The sequence below is a fragment of the Lissotriton helveticus genome, chromosome 2_1, assembly GCF_964261635.1.
Source record: "Lissotriton helveticus chromosome 2_1, aLisHel1.1, whole genome shotgun sequence".
NCBI lineage: Eukaryota > Metazoa > Chordata > Amphibia > Caudata > Salamandridae > Lissotriton > Lissotriton helveticus.
In genome coordinates this window covers 1,256,839,189-1,256,856,543 of record NC_136059.1, presented here as the reverse complement: position 1 = coordinate 1,256,856,543, position 17,355 = coordinate 1,256,839,189, and the positions used below count along the sequence as shown (strand labels likewise).

The 17,355-nt window shown below is 43.6% G+C and overlaps 1 protein-coding gene across 3 annotated transcripts in view; it reads left to right on the top strand.

Annotated features, from left to right (window-relative positions):
* The window catches only part of RAP1GDS1 (Rap1 GTPase-GDP dissociation stimulator 1), a 748,947-nt gene that overhangs the window by 729,732 nt on the left and 1,860 nt on the right, over positions 1 to 17,355 (top strand). For all 3 annotated transcript variants that reach the window (XM_078676213.1, XM_078676214.1, XM_078676215.1), the window contains one exon: positions 3,985 to 4,113. In XM_078676213.1, coding sequence (XP_078532339.1) covers positions 3,985 to 4,113 — 129 coding nt within the window. The remainder of the gene's footprint in view (positions 1 to 3,984; positions 4,114 to 17,355) is intronic.

Here is a 17,355-nt window from a genome sequence, read left to right as displayed (position 1 = left end):
TTGGTGCACGCAACATATTTAAATAGCATTAAAAAAAATACTGTAACAAGTTTTCCTGCTCCCCATCACGGCAGTTGGCTTCATTAAATTTTATTTCAGGTATGGTAATACGATCTTAAGTTAAAAAAAATTACAATAGAAATACACAGAAAAACAAAGGTTAAAGTTACGTTACCGTTAGGTGTTAAAATAACACAAAAAAGTTTAAAAACACTGGCACTCGCCAGTTATAGTTTGCTGAGCTAACTATACCTGCGCCCCCGCCATACAGTGCTTATTACTTCACATATTACATCAATCATGACTTGTTAAATGACATTGATGGCATCACTGATGATCTGTTTTCCTCCACAATGTATTTCTCGGTCTACTGGGAAACTCAGTCCTAAAAGGTTTAGGTTCACGCATCAGAATTAGCTTAAGAACCTCTTCCTTCATCCTGACAGTAAAAGTCAGAGATAGTTGTCCATTCTTGTTGTCTGTCCCTTATATTTGTGATAGTTGCTAAACCATAAAGCACCACCAAGGGTTGTCTCTGGAAAAATTGGAGATGATCTAAGTGCTGGAAAACAATCGACATGGACCAGTATTGAAGTAAATCGTATTGGTTCTGCCAATGTGCTATATAAAAAGCTAATCGTTTTTGCTCGGTTTGATTTGCCAACATCTCCTATTTCTTAGAGCATGCAGTTTGCGATTTACAAATTTTGTTTTGTTTTTGGTTATCAGCTTATTGAGCCCATAACCCCTGATGACTTTAAATTGGTGACACGAAGACTGCCTTTATGCAGAAAATGTCAGCTAAAAAATATGTGACCTTAAATCATTCTTTTTTTGGTGACCTATGTACAGTTTCCCTTAAAACATGTCATTCGCTTTACTAAGTTTTATTATAATTTCATATTAGGAAATCTTTTGTCCACAATCTAAACTGGATCCTCCTTCGACTTCAATTTAGGGGGGTCAGTGACTTGACTCTAATTAGTCAGGATTTCAGAGCCTCGACTTACTTTGTGCCACTAGTGATGACCACTATCTTTCAGGTATCATGTATCTGCAGGCGTGACAATCAAGGGGGCTGACCTCCATGAACCTCCATGAAGTTACCCAGGCTCACACAGTAAGGGTCACAGAGTCATCAGTGCATTGCACCTTGCCTAATATCCTTTGCAGAGCTGCCACAAAAGCTTCTCTGCATGCCTTTGGTCAGCACGGTCCCTTTCTAGCACAAGTGGTACCAGAGATTCAATAATATATCATCTGTACTGTCTTTGTCCTACCATCAACGCTTTGCTGCTGCCTTCAATGGCCTTACTGTAGCACCAGCCATGGCTATCCACAGTATGTTATTTCATAAGCTGTTGCCCAATCCGGACAGTTGTCTAGTCTAGTTTACCTTTTATTGTCTCGTCGATCTCGATGAATGATTTGTAATTTTTTTGGTAATACTAAGGGAATGGGCATTGAATGGCCATGGAAATGGACACAAGCTACTCGTTGTAGAAGCTCTTGTACTCTGATGCTTTAATTCCCTTTCACTTGGTTGAATCACCCAACATCCCCACGCTTTTCCTACATATTGATATCGTTGGTGTGGATAGAGAGAAAGGAAATTGAAGATAATTTAAATCTGCAAGTGCACCAGGGATAAAGTTATGCATGATGTGTTTTGCAGTCGCTTTTTCATTTTATGGAAAAACTGTTCAATTGGTCATAATAAAGGCTGTGGAATTAGAGAGGAAGAGGAGTCACTATGGTTAGTAATTTGAACTTAATCCTCATGTAATTGCCGAACACCTTTTTATTCTTGAAAAAAAAGGTATCATTGTAATAATTATTATTACTTTTTTTAGTTTACTGCACTCTACGCTAGTATATGTCAATAGAGCAGGACTGCTGAAGTAGCGGAAACTGCATTTTATTTGTAGGGGTGCATTATAATCATACATGTAGGGAGCACCCGCATAAAATCCTTTGTCGTGTTAACATGAAGTGTTAGAATTCGGAATGTAATAACGTGAAACATTACATATTTAGACCATTGAATAGTAAAGTGAAGAATTAACGTAGAAAGTAAATGTAACTAGCAGACAACATCAACTTGAAGAACTTGTGTTGTGCAACTGACAATCCTTAATTTATTGAATGTGTTTATTAATGTGTCCTTTTTCATGTAGGTAGGAATATTAATTGAACATGTCCAAATTTCTGATGCAAATCTCTAAAGCGCGTATGGCATTTTCTTATATTAGCTGAATTTTGTAGGCTGAAATGCAATTTTCCTTGGAAGCTCTTGCTTTACAATTAATAGTTGAATTTCATGTGTGCAGTGGATTTCGTTCTTTCTCACATTTTGTGTTGCTGGTGGAAGAAGCTCCCTTGTTAGCTGAAATAATGTCTGTGTTTTATTAGTCAGGCAAGGAGAGAAGTAGATACATCGTAAGCCTAAGCCAATAAGGGAAATTGTTGGGTTTTCACACCGGAGAAGGTCTGGGAATTAAGGTCAACATGTTGCAGTTCAGGAACACCGCTGTCCTGTGGAAAAGTACCTATGAGATCGTGTTCAGAGCAAATGGCATGACCTGCAAGGATTCTTGAGAAAAATACCTGTAATAATGAGATGGTAGGGAAAGTACCCACTTTCTTCTCTGCCTTCGAAGAGAGAACCTCTCAGAACGAGCTGTGTCTCGATAGCTTTATGTTATCCAACCCATTGATGGTAGAGAGACTTCTTAGGAAGACTCCACATGCGGACACCTTTTATGCCATTTCCTGAGAATGCTTAAGTAGGGTTGTCATGTTGGTGTTAGTGTAGGGATAGAAAGATGCTGTATTTTCATCAACCATCGATGCAGGGAAATTTGGACCTGTGCTTTTTGATCCTTTGCCTCCAATTTCTTGAGCTAATTGTTTTGTGCATGTTGCACCGCTTCAATTTTTTTCGCAAGTTTGGATTTATGCTGATTCACATTTATTTTTACACTTGTTTTGAGGTGTCTTTATGTTCATTTATTTTTGGCAATAACGTAACTAACCTTATCTACTTGGCTGTGGTACTATGTGTCCAGAGAGATTCCAATTGGATTGATATGCATTAATAAACGACATTCTCCCCTCTATGCTTACATGCTGCTAAAAAGAACCATCGGATTGTGATTCTAGGACAGGTCCAGAACTTATGGACGCTGCCCTTTCACTGCCCAGACCCCAAAAGAAAGCACCATTATCTGCTTGTGACCAGCTATTTAAAAAATCGTCTCTTCTGGCATGTGGCTTTACAGCAGCCCTTAACCCCAACTGTAGACAAGCTGGCCTACAAGCCCCTAAGACTGGCATTGGTGGGTACTGCTGCAAATCGTTAAAAAATAGCTGATTTTGAGGCAGGGAAACTTTTTCTCACTAATTGTTTTTGGAATCCTTCCTTGATTAACAAACAAAATACATTAGGAAGGCACCATGGTCTTCAGTATTTGATTATCACCACCACCTACCGTTTACTATCAAACCGTGTCTACACAGAATCACCAAACTATTGCATATTCTTAAACTTGACCATACCTTTCATTGTTCAGCTATACTTGATTGATTTTCTGGGTTATAAGCCAATTACTAAAGATATGGAGGAAAATAATTATGACGCATGGAATGGGATACATGGAAACGAGAAGGGTGTCATGTGTACATGGACCAATCATGGTTGTCCCAGTTCAACGTTCCCAGGAATATGTATGCAACATATTTTTCCATTAACTATTTCTCCTTGTGTTTGTACCAGAGAATACATATTTTTATTTACTACTTTATCATTTCGAGCATAACATTTCTCCATAATGAATCTCAAGTGCAAGTCTATACTTTGATTTATAAAAAAAACCAAAGAGGAAACAGTTGGGTTGTGGCATAATGTTCTGTACAAATTGGAGCAAACTGTTATTGTTGCGCATGTAAATCTGCTACAAATAGTTTCGACATTGTATATTTCAGGCACTTCTGAGAAAGATTTAGAGAATGCAAAACTGGTTGAAGTTCTTCATCGACTGTTATCAGATGAGTCAAGCGCCCCTGAAATCAAGTACAACTCTATGGTGCTGGTCTGTGCAGTCATGGGTTCAGGTGAGCATGTTGTTATATTTTCAAGCCAGAAAAGTAAATGTACTAATAAACTAGTTTCTACTCATAAGACCCAAATCACTTCACAAGCAGAGTTAAGCAGGAAAGATTGGAACAAACCTCCTAAAATGGACAGCCCTTTTAAAGTTTCTTTGATTTGTAGTTTTAATTATTACAGCAGTGTGGGAATGATACAAGATATGCATTGATTGGGGTTTGTACCATTCAAACTCTTATAAGCATTGGGTTCCCATAGCGGGAGCAGAGTACCCACATTTTGAAGTCAACTCAGTTTGTCTTTTATTTCAATTATGGGGTTCAACATTTTGAACTTCCATTTGGGCTTTCAAATATGTTCCAAGTGAGGGACACCCTTATTCAAGAGTGAAACCATGGCCTGGGACATTTTTTAAACCTATGACAAAATTTGAATCTAAATTACCCCTTTTGATCTGGGTTCTTCCAAATAGTTTCTAATCATGCTGATGATTTTGAATAATAAATGTGGTCTATTGTTGTTCATTTTTGTGTGCAGCTGTCCCAGCCTCCATTTTTATTTCATTTCAACACTGTAGCCTAAAAATATTTTGATTCTGAAATCAGTTCACTAGACCATGAAACATTTGAAGTTTTTCTTTAATTGCTCACTGCAATTCTTTATTATCTTGGGACACGTGAGCTAATCCAACAATCGGCTTCTCATTTACTCTCAAAGAAAATTGAGCAAGAAAAGGATACTTTATCTCATACATGCTGTAAGGTGGTGGAGAAGGAGACAGAGAGACCAGAGTATGAGATGATCGTATGTCTGTATTAGAGTTATATGAGTGGGGTTTCTACTAATGTGAGAAAAGGAAAAAAAAATCGTTCTCAATGTTCTCTTCGCTCTCTTCCTTCAAAGAGCAAGGATGTCCTTCGGGCTTTGAGATGTTTCAGATGTTTCAGATTGGAAGGGTGTATTCTTGTCATCCAATTGCTCAGGCAACCAGGAAAATATGAGAGGAAGAAAGAGAAAAAAAAAATCTTTTAGGAGCGTTGTCCACTGGGTAAATCCGTGTCAGGGAAAAGGGAGTGAGGGAAAGTGCACTTGACCTTCACCAGTGTAAGCATGCGTTTTATTAGTGCCCTTGCTGTCTCCCTTGCTCTAATCCAACCAGAGCAGAAGGTTCCGGAATGCCGCTTAACCCCCCTTCACTTCCCCGTTTCCTCTGCCCCACACGGCCCCTAACCAGCCCCGTACCTTGTGAAGCCACGACCCTCCTGGGTCGTGGCCGCCTCCTGAGCGTTGCCGAAGTGGGTCTGGCTCCCTTCTTTGGAGTTCTGGGTTCAGCGCTTCCGCTCGACCGGCTCCTGACTTCTCTTTCCCGAGGTCCTGGCTCCACAAAAAAGGTCTTGACGTCCCGCTCTCTCGCCGGCAGTTCCCTCTTCCACCATTCGGTTTCCCGATGAGAACACCGATGCAGCGTCTTCTCTTCCTGTTTGAAGGCCCAGGGATCATCTGACCACCTCGCGTGACCAGCTGACGTAGACTGAGTCCTGGGGATCTTAAAGGGACAGTACTCCACCTGTTCGTAAGACGTAGTCTGCAAGTAGAGAATGGGACAGGGAGTGAGGTAAGGGGGTAATTGATCAAGTTCTGGGTCGGACGTGGGGTGGGGTGGTACTCAGGTTCCTCGCCACACATGCACCTATGACTGTTTTTTGAGAAAGTATCCAAAGTATATACCGGACGGTGGGGATGGAGATGAGTAGCACAGGCTCTCTCGGAGATTTACGGCCAGTTATGGATTTTTTCCCGTTTTTATTTGAACAACACAGCCAAAGGGAACGGAGGGAGGGATATAGAAAACTCCGAAAGAGAAACACAGGACCAGATTCTGGGATTAGCAAGTCAAATATGCCTAGATTGTAAAACAACAACTAATTTCAGCAAAGGCTGAGGTAAATGCATAGGCGCCTCAGAGGGAGCAGTGGAGATTTCAGAATGTAATCCAGTGAAAATATAGATTATTGGAATGTAGTGGTGAAGCTGGCATCCAGTATTCACTTAACCTATGTGCTCAAACCACCATTTTCAGAGCAGTGCTGAAATGGCTTTTTAATACTCAGAATAGGATTCATAGGCAGTGTAGTGTGCCCAGCCAACTATATTAACCAGTCATACTTTGTATAATCACATTCTAGGTGTTGCATTCACATTTGTTACTATTACCCATGCAGGATGCCACACATGATCAACATATGCCCAGTAAGGCATCCCTACAGTGTGCCAGGCATTGTAATAGTACGTCTACTTACAATGCACATGCCAATTATTGACATCATGCCCGAGAGGCAATTTCAAAATATGCCAGATAGTGGCAGTGTGTGCACATTTTGGTACTCCTCCCATATGCCAGACATTAACGTCATATGTCCTTTTACAGATCCTCTGATGCATACATATCCAATAAAAAACCCACAGATCCTCCACAAACACAGGCAGCACCCACAACCTGCAGACCCACAGGACCCCAACTCCCACCATACATGGGATTTGAGTATCCTGCTGACCTCTACATACACTAACACTCCCAACATGCACACACCCATGCCCAGACTACAGTTGTTCATCTCCTATCTACTCTTTCATGGCACACTGACATGCATGTTGTGTCTATCACCTTCCTCCTGCCACTCGGTTGCACTACATTTAGAACCCAGTGATGGTTAAAGAGGTTTCAAGTGCCTCAACACTTTCTGCTTCTCCATCCCATACTGGCCAAGTGCAGATTAGGCGAGGAGGGTGAGTATTCTCCTCCTACTGCAGCTTTGTTGTCGAATTGGTGGCACTGCTTCACCTTCTGCTGCTTTGTTAGGTGGCATGTGCATCAGGCCAGCGTCATGAGAGCGACCCCTCAGTGCAAATCTGTTCAAACCTGAAGGGCAGGTAGGAACAGTATGAGGATGTACCTGCTTTGCCACTCAAAGGCTTCCCTCAGTCCCATCACCCAGTCCAAATGGACCTAGAAACTGGAACTTCATCTTTAGAAATAACATAATTGTGTGCATTCATTTTTCAAAGATATTATCTGGCAGCGCATCAGGCGATTCTTTCCCACTGGGGCGCCACCACAGTCCCAACACACACTACATGGCTTCATAGACCGTGGTGGATCCTAGAAATGGAGAAAATAACTCTGGTTGGGAGAATCGCCCAGAAGAACTTCAGGAACTCTGGGGCTCCTTTATCTCTCACGTCTCCATAGAGTTCAATGAACTCACTTGCCCCAAATCCATAAGGGGCTTTGCCTGCTCCTGGAGGCCCACTCACACATTGCAGGTGCAACATATGATGTTACTTAAGCCACTACCAAAGGTAGACACATGCAATCTTGCCTTATTCACCCCATTAGGGTCACATCCACTTTTGCCCTTGCTAAACAACGAGTGCGTACATTGGGGAGAAGAGCAGGAGGGCTTCAGTTGAGCTTTTACTGTTTGATCCTTTCTTACTCCGATGGCAGTAGTTGATCCACCATTTCAATCATAGGTCTTTTGGCCCCGAAAACACTAGCTGGGAGCATGATTGTTGTTTGCTCTCTATGTTGATTATTTTTATAATTGTAATAAACAGATTTAAAAACACAAATATATTACCTTTGTTTATTTTAATAATTATTTGTAAACCTGGATCAATGTTAAAGTGAGTGGTAAATCCATATGCATGAATTCAAGCCCAAGTGGGCTTCATAGTCACAGTAATAAGGTAAGGGCTGTAAAATATCATGCGCTGTGTAGTGCGATTCATCAGGAGGCACATATGTTTGTTGTACATCAGTTGAGGAACGGCTTCATTATAACTAATCATCACAAATCAGTACATTAGTTTGTAAACTATTTATTAAAATTCCATATAGAACATCATCGTCATAGTTATGGTAACTGGTAAATCCAGTTTGTGACCTTCAGCCCAAGTGGGCATTTCCTTCATAGTACTAAAGGCATGCCACTGCAAACTTGTATATATGTGGTACCGCCATACTGAAACTCCAGTCCAGCCTATTGTGGGTATGTTGTGCACATTTTATCCTTCGTATACTTTCAAGTAAATCAAATCCCATGTTCCTCTTTTGATATATCTGTGTGTTCACGAGCTTCCATGATTCATCAGTGTCTTTGATGGACGTGTCCCTTTTTACAGGGTTATCCCCAAACTTTTTGCCTTCTTCATCCTATTTTTTCTGACCTGTTTCTGTTGGTATTAGGGCTTTGGGCACTTTACCACTACTACCCAGTGCTAAAGTGTATATGCTGTCTGCGTAAACTGTATTGGTGATTGGTTTATCCATGATTGACATATTTGATTTACTAGTAAGTCCCTAGTAACAGGCACCAGTTGTGTACATGGTCTGTAATTCAAATACTACTAGAGTGCCTGCAGCACTGATTGTGTCACCCACATGAGTAGCCCTGCCAACATGTCTCAGACCTGCCACTGAGGTGTCTGTGTGTGCAGTTTTGAACTGCCATGTCGGCCTGGCAAGTGCACCCGCTTGCCAGGCCCAAAGCTTCACCTATGCCACATGTAAAGCACCCCCCCCCCCTCCCCCGAGGTAGGCCCAAGGTAGCCCCATTGACAGGGTGCAGTGTATTAAAAAGGTAGGACATGTACTGGGGTGTTTTACATGTCCTGATAGTTAAATACTGCTAATTTCATTTTTCACTATTGCAAGGACTATCTCTCCCATAGGTTATCATTGGGGCTGCGTTGTAACCTCTTACAAGTGTAACTTCAAAGTGGGAAGAGAGATTTGGAGTTTGGCGGTCCCTGAACTCACACTTTTAAAATACATCTCTTAGTGAAGTTGGGTTTTAAATGGAGTGTTTGTAAAGGACACTTTTAGAAATTGGGCATGTTATTGCTTTACCATTCTATGCCTCTGCCTGGGAGATGGTGACAGTTCGGCTGTTTGTGCATTCACTCTAGACAGTCACACAAAGGGAGCTGAGGCTTGCCCTGCATATGCTGATGGCACATCACTAGTCTGATGAGCCCTCCTGAGCTAAAGTGGTGGAAGGAATTGTCACTGACATCTGAATAGAACTGTGCCTGTCCTCACACAAGGCTGTCTCCACCCTCCTATAGTGTGTCTGGTGCCAAGTCAGAGAAAGTCAAGGTCTTGTGCTCTACAAAGACTTCCCTTTGGAGTTTGCGTACTGCAAAGGCAGAAACTGGTATTAGTACTGGAGCTGTGACACCAGAACTTCAGAACACTGCTGCACTAGGAGGAGACTCTGACAAGAAGAAGAGCCGGAGAAGCTGTAGGAGGTGAACTGCTACTCTGCTTGTTTCTGTGATGTGCTGGCCTACTGCTTGCTACTTCTGTCTTGGGGAGTGAATGGACTGGACTTTGTTTTCATCATTCTGCTTGCAAAGGTTCTCTGAGGGCTTGTGTGCACTTGCCTCCTGTTAAGAAGTCTCAGGGGGATCAAAGAGTTCATTTGCAGCCCCTGAACTCCTCCGGTGGGAATTCTGATCTGTCAAGTGGTGCCAATTCCAGTTCTGAGCCCTTGGAGATGGCTTCTGCTGCAAGAAAAAAAGAAAAGCCATGCACCGGTCTTCAGCGACTGTTTTTCGTGCCACAAGCTTGCTGTGCAGTTGAGAACCTAACACATTGCCGCGATATGCCAAGGAATCGACACAGCGCCTGTTGTGCTGCTCCAAGATCACTACAGCCCACGCACCATGTCTCTGATGTCTGAGGCACCTGCTCCCACTCCGACACAGGCCCTGCAGTAGGATTCAACGTGTCACCTGCTCGCGGCTGGGAGAATTTATGCAGCCAACACATCGAATTCAGCGTGCCAAGATTTTCCATGCACCATACCTGTGCGCCAAGTCTGCATCGACGTTGGTCAGCAATAAGGAATCGAGGCTGCATGTCCGAAATCCGATGCATCACCTCTCCTCATAGAAGGGAATTGATGCAAAGAAGAAAGTATTAACCACATAGTTCTGGAAAAGGAAGAGAGACTAGTGTAGAGCTTTTTGGTCCCAGTTAAATTCAGTTTTAGTACTGTGTAACAATAGAACTCATCCAAGTATTAACCTTGACTAGGTGTTTCTGTAGTTGGTTGACTGGAACAACTTCCTGTGAGCATCAGATGTTAAACACATTGACCGCGGTGCAAATTCTGCCGTGGTGCTGGCATTCTAATCAGTGAGCGGGGTTCGGACGGCCCCCGGCTGTCCTCCGCACACGGCCACCGTCACGTGGGATGGCCGGGGGCCGTCTGCAGCACCGAAGGGGTTAATTGGGTGTTGTCAGAGTAGGACTGCATGCCGACTCGGTTCGTGGCTCAGGGGCTCGTGGGGCTAGTGGTTGAAATTAAAGAAGGCAGGAAAGAGAGCAGAACATGTGTAAACGCATTAAGAGGGTTGTCCCGCCTGAGAAGGGACAAAGGCAAGAGGTTAACTTGCGTACTCAATTCTTCAAAAAGTACTCCAACCATTTGAGCTTTGTGGAGTCTGCTTGAGCCACAGTTGTTAGTCTATTTAACAAAAGTGGATGGTCCAGTGTTTCAAGGACCGTCCACTGTGTTAAGGGCCGCAGATCTATCCAGCACGATGATAAAACCTCCCACTCTATATGTACATATCTCTGGACTTTGTCACAAAAACCAAACAGCGCACTCTCTGTCCCAAGTATTGACTGAACGTGACTAATGAGGAGAAAGCCGGTTGTCGCCATCCAGGTGACTGTAATTAAGAAATCACGTTTTGGGGCAAAATGTTGGGTGGGACTGGCAAATGAGTGAATGGTTTCTAATTATGTAAGATTGTAGGATCTTTATTAAGTAAAGAATTTTTAGTAAAGGAAGTTCTCGCCCTCGCTTTACTTAAATGGAATGCACCTATATCTGTTGCTTATTAACCTGTAACCAATTTCTCTGACTTTCTATAGAAAAGAATTTGCATTGCAATAGGTTTCGCGTTAGGGAGTTTTTTAGCTATTGGCATTGCAAATGGCAATCAAAACAACAAGACCAGGTTTCTAAGATGCTTTTTATTAAGTTCCAAACTTTATTCAACGTGTGTGAATTACTGCCATTTGCTAAGTCATGTATACTACTCTTTAAAAAAAAAAAATTATTTGTAAAGTAGTCACACTACGTATAGTCGCCTTTCTTTAAAAACTATTTTTACAGAAGACAGTTCTCCAGCTAAGGGGTTTCTTCAAGCTGGCCTAATGTGAACCCCACAATCACAAACCGTGAAAGATAATATAAAAGTGTGAACAGACAAAATGACCCCTCACGTGCGCACAACCAATGGCATAGCTGGTTGGTACTCACCAGTTGTGCCCACTTTTATCATCATTGGTGGTCATTTTGTCAAAAAGAAAAGAGAAAGTGTCTAAACAGAAAATTGTAAGAATCAGGTGCAGTGAAGTAAAGTGGATCACATCCCACGATGTAACCAAATGCGATTTAAAATTGAAAAAACACTCGCAAAGCAATCCCTTTATTATTTACTGAGTGTTTTTATCTAATTAAAAATAAATAGATTGCCCTTCATGTATACCTTTTCAAATACCAACATGTTTAATTGCCGCAGAAATTTAGGCAAATTTGTCAGGGCCAAAGCACCCGTATTGGACACACCATTATGGAAGACTGTCAAATGCAAAAAATTGACACACAACAAAATACTACGTCATTCACCCCTCTACCAGCCAAAACGTGCAAAAACAAGCTCTATCTTCAACCTGTTTGCTTGGCAATATTTACCCTCAGATAGCCATTGTCTTTTATACCAGCTTCACTTTTGAGGTCACCTACAAAACTCCATTTATGCGTCCTCCTTGCGAAATGATCATACAATTGTTATGTCATTCTAAAGTAAAGTCAGAAGAAATGAAAAACCTCATTTAGCAACATGCAGAACGGAAAACAGGCAAAGGAATACACACTACACGTGTATGTAGGAGACAGTTCGCCATTAACCTCCATAGTAGCATGCTCGCATATTACTCAAGTGTTTAGTTACCCCTGAAAGGTAGGGGGGCATGGAGGAGCCAGGTTGCAAAACAAAACGTATCCAACACACTCATCTGCAGAACAAAAGAAACATTTGGCTCTAGAGACCCCAAGCATTCCCTTACAGGAAAGGGATAAGCGAGACCCCTTAGTTGGGATGTATGGAGAGACTGGCACACTGATCGCTAGCAGCAGAGACCACGACTTAGCAAGTACTTCTCCTAACAAAAACTAACACTACCTGAACAAAAGGGACCCAAAGTGGGAGAAGGAGGGCATGCTGAATCTTGAGGGAAGAGGGCGTTTACCTTGGCCTTCGGATTGTACATTATTGCTGCCACTGGCCAGATGGCCCTTGCGCCGCTGCACATAGATGGGAGAGAGGGAGGCCGAAGCTTGACATTGTGTGTCAAAGCATCTCCTACACGCCTATTTGCAGTACAAAAGAAACATTTCACACCCTGAGACCCAAAGCACTTCCTTACACAGACGGGATAAGCTGGACCACTTAGTCGGGGATGTACGGAGATGTAATTGCTGCCCCTGGCCAGATGGCACCTGCACATATCTAGCAGAGAAACCAAGCAGTGGAAATCGCTTTAATAAATCTAGCTTGTAATTATGTAAAAAAGCGTCAATCAACACATCAGAACCAGAGAGCGCATTTTTGCGTTTCATTTCTGGAGTAGACATTGGTGGAAATGGAAACACCAGTAAAAACTGTGAAAAATAAATCCAGGGGAGGTAGCGGCCGCATCGGTCTTAACTTAAAGCTACTTCCTGGTATTACAGCGCCCGCCCTCAGACATAATGAGTGGATGCAAGAAGACCGCGGAGAAGCTAATGCAGCACTCCCTGGTATTTTTTTGTGTGTGTTTTTAAAAACGTAGACGTGACCCGTTGCCCCCACCCTTCACCATGCACAGTCAATGATCAAAACGGGGACAGAAATACAAATAAAAAAATAATACGGCGCTAGGAGATAAAGAGCAGATATTTAGAGCCGTGTTGTCAATCGTGCTCTTTACAGGCCTGTTTTCAATGCGCTTGAAATCAAAAGCCAAGGGGAGCAGCTGTGCGACCACAGAGCCATCCCATGCTGCCTCCAAAAACATAAGAAAACAAGCAGCGTCCGGCGAGTGGTGCAAGCAAAGCAGGCGCCGTTGCAGGAAAGCATGTCGTGCCTGCAGTAGGAGAAACTCATAGAAAATAGTGCTCACAGGCGGTAAATAACACATACTATGTACCAACTGAAGTCAAAGGGACAGTCCTCATGGGAGGTTACAAATGAAGATAAGGCAGTACTAAGGAGGGACTAACCAGCTTATTAACGAATCGGAAGCCAGCATTTACCAAGGACAATGACAGAAGCCAATGAAGAATATGGGCGTAGAGTAGGCGTAGCTTCAAGTCCATACTCTTAATACCACATGCCACACAGAGCAGCGCATGCGCTTCCCAGGCTTGAGCTAAAAAATTACAATTAGGTTGAGGCAGCTGGAGAATTAAACTCTTGTAGCACTGTATTGGTGAGCCAGTTTGACAAGATTTAACCACCTTTCTTTGCAATGGAAAGTGCTTTTGGTTCCAAAGGTTTCTTTATTAGAATGACCTGCGCTAACGAAGGCGGGGAAGAGTCAAACAGGAGCATACCATGGCTGGCATCTTCGGAGCTTCGAGACCACAGTTTTCCATGGCACATCTAATTTTTTCTCATTCAGCAACAACGCATATTCTGTGCCTTAGGTGGTTTGGTCTGGTTAAAACCAGAATACCAAATTCCAATTCTCCTTGGTGTTGATTATCTTGCAAGTAAAGCACCAGAATTGCTGGTCAATGAAGTCACGTCTTGGAAGAAATGAATGTCAACACTTGAAATCGAGGTTTACAAAAAGTACATTGGCTGTCAGTTCATATAACGTCGGGTGAGAAGTTAGTTTTTAACCTGGTATCCCAATGCCATCAGGTAGCAACAGTTGATGACAACATTTGTTACCCACTATTGCTATGTCATAAAGGCCTTCCAGGCCAGGCTGCTAGGGCTCTTCGAGATCCTGCCAGGGCAGCGCTGCTTTTGTGCTTTGCCTGAAAGCAGAAAGCACTGCTACAGCTGGTTGGTTAAAAATGGCAGGCCATGGTATGTATGGCTCCCCCATTACTCCTATGCCAATGTGTAGCAGTTGAAAGCAGGGGTAAATGATTTTTAGGACCTTACAGAACATTAAAAGACATGGGTAAAAAGTGCATTATGTGGATGTTTTTCACCTGGTGTTCGAAATGCCATCACAGAGACCTCTCGAGCTTCACTCACATTCTCTGTTTGATGTCACTTGGAACCCCTCGGTGAAAAACATCCCCGTAATTCATTATGCCCCATCTATAATTCTTTGTGTTAAATAGCTCCATTCTTGTTATTCAAGCTGTACTGCAACACCTGTTGTCCAGCCCTGCTCGAGTCAGACAGAGCTTTGGTACTGGTACAAATTGTAAGCAGAAGGTTGGGTGTGGTATCTTCCACTCCTTCCCCCCCCCCCCCCCCAGCAGCTCTGCATGTAATGGAGCTGCTCGCGGTGACATCACTTAGAATGTCACCGCGACCAGCGTTCCAAGGCGAGCGCCGTGGGGACAGAGTGAAGCTGCCACCTGTTGTGGCTGTTGCTGTGGCTGAGGTCGCTGCCTTTCCCCTTACTACTTAAGCTGTAATAAATATCTACTCGACCTCCTAACTACCCGTGTCTGTTGTTGATGACCAATATCACACTGGCGACGAGGGTCAACCGGGGACAGCGACCTCAACACGCTTGCGGGGTCAAGAAGCGCTGTGAAGCATGCAAGAGTAATTCATGACACTCCTGAGGCAAACTGAAGTGCTGTGATCGCCTTGCGGTAAGGAGCGGCGGGGTGTCGACATCAGCTGGAAGTTAAAGGTGTGAAAGGAATCAGCTGTTGGCACAAGATAAGGGAAGAAACGTAACGAAGTGGAGTGTCAGCCGTGTGCAGGCGCCCTGTGCTTTTATCTACGTGTGAAAAGCGGACAGTGTGTGAATTGGTGGCGGATGTCACGGAAGAGTTGAGGAGCGGCTGTGAAGAGAAGCGGCAGTGAGTCGTGCTCTCCGTGAAAGAGCACCAGCTGTGACCATCGGACAAGAGGAGGCGGCGTGGAATGCCTGAAGTGTCTGCAGGGCGCAAGCCGAGCAACACGTTTAAACAGTTGTTGGAGGTGCTGGCGGCGCGTGGCGGCGTGGCTTGAGACCGGCAGTGAGTCGCAACTGGACCATCTGTTGGGCGATTGACACGAGCTCGACCACGTCAGCGCGTGGAGACACGGGCTCTTGTTCAGGTATAGCGCTCTGACTGGGTATGCTATCATCGAGGTGACTGGTGGTGTGAGCGGCGCGTGACAGAGACGTGCGTCGTAGATCCTGGAACTAATGTGAGCCCAGACATCACACTTTTGGGTATCGCAACGGCAGTAAGAACCCCACTCCTCGTGAAACCTGTGGACTTAATTGTGTTTCTCCTGCGATTACTCCGTCATCTGCTCAACGGGGAAATAGACTTTGTTGGACCAGCCCTGCCGTTTTTTTTTGTGTGGAAGAGAAACAAAGTGGGTGGGCCTCTTCAGACTGGTGACGTCCTGTGCATGAATGACAACAGGGCAGTTATTCAAGTGTGAAATTCACCTCAGTGTGAACTGACTTTGGCGCCACAGTGCCACCTAGTGGTTTAAAACGTTTTTGTCCATATCATCTTTAAGGTTGCAGTATTAGTTGATTCCGTTTGGAAATCCCTTTGTGATCTGTGCATGTATAACACTTTACTTCTGTATACCGGTCATTTTACGTTTTCTCATACCCCTCTGAACCCTGAAGTGAACATTCCCTACTGACTCTTAGGAGGGCTCCCAGGGACACTGTAACCATGCAGAGTGTAACACCTCCACCCTTCTTCCTGACTAACCCTGGGGAACCTGCAATTCAATGGAAAAAGTGGAAAAAAGTGGTTTTAAATTATGCTACTGTGTGTGGCCCAAATCTTGGGTTAGAAAGGAAGGTAGCATTATTGTCATATTACTTAGGAGCAGAGGGGGAAGAAGTTTTAGATCACCTCCCAGATCTAGGGGCGCAGGAAGCAAGGGGTCTGAATGAGCTGGAAATAAGCTTGAAGAAATTAGATTTGCACTATCTCCCTAAGATTAGCACCATAATGGAGAGATACCATTTTGGGAAAAGAGTACAGAAGGAAGGGGAATCCATTGAAGATTTTGTGTCTGATTTAAGAAAACTAGCTGCTACATGCAACTTTGGTGGCGCAAGTGAGGCGAGGATCAGGGACCAGTTTGTGCTAGCTTGTAGGATGGAACGAGTACGTGAGGAGTTGTGGCTGAAAGATGACCCACCCCTGAGGGAGGTCTTAATAGTGGCCAAACGGGTAGAACACATGCTGCAGTGCGTCATTGAAATCAAACAGGACAGTGGTGAGAAAAGAAGCGAAGACAAACTTAAAGTAAGCGAAGTTGTGACTGAATGTGAGGCTGTAACTGTGATCATGGGTCAGAAAATAGTGGGTAAAGAGCAGAAAGAGAACAAAATGGGATGGTCATTCAAGGGTACCTGTTATAGATGTGGTAGGCAAGGGCACATGGCCAATGACAAGGAGTGCCCTGCCCTCAAGTTCACATGCAACAAATGCGGAAAGAAAGGTCATTTCAGGCAGTACTGCAAAAGTGGACAAGGGATTCAGTAGACAGAGTAAGGACAGGACAAACACAGTATGTGACGAAATAGTTGTGCAAGTAGGTGAAGGTCAGATCTGCAGTCTCAAAGACACTTTATGTGATGAAATAGTTGTGCAAGTTGGTGAAGGTCAGGTCTGCAGCCCTAAAGACACAATAAAAGTAAAGGGTACTGAATTGGAGGCATTGTTTGATTCCTGTTCAAGAATAACAATCATCAGTGCAAAAGAATTTTCACTGGTGTCCAAGGGGAGGATAAGCTTGAGGAGGATGGATGTAAGGCCCGGGGGGTATGCTGGTCGCCCCATCTCTATGGAAGGTTACTTCTGGGACAAAATTGAATACAAGGACAGGACAACAGTGTCTAAGGTATATGTGTCTACTGTCGGTGATAACATCTTGGGTTGGCAGGCACAGAAGGAGTTGGGGGTCTATCTTAATCCAAATAGCAATCCCCAAATCTTAATACAAGAAGTGAAAGAGCCAAA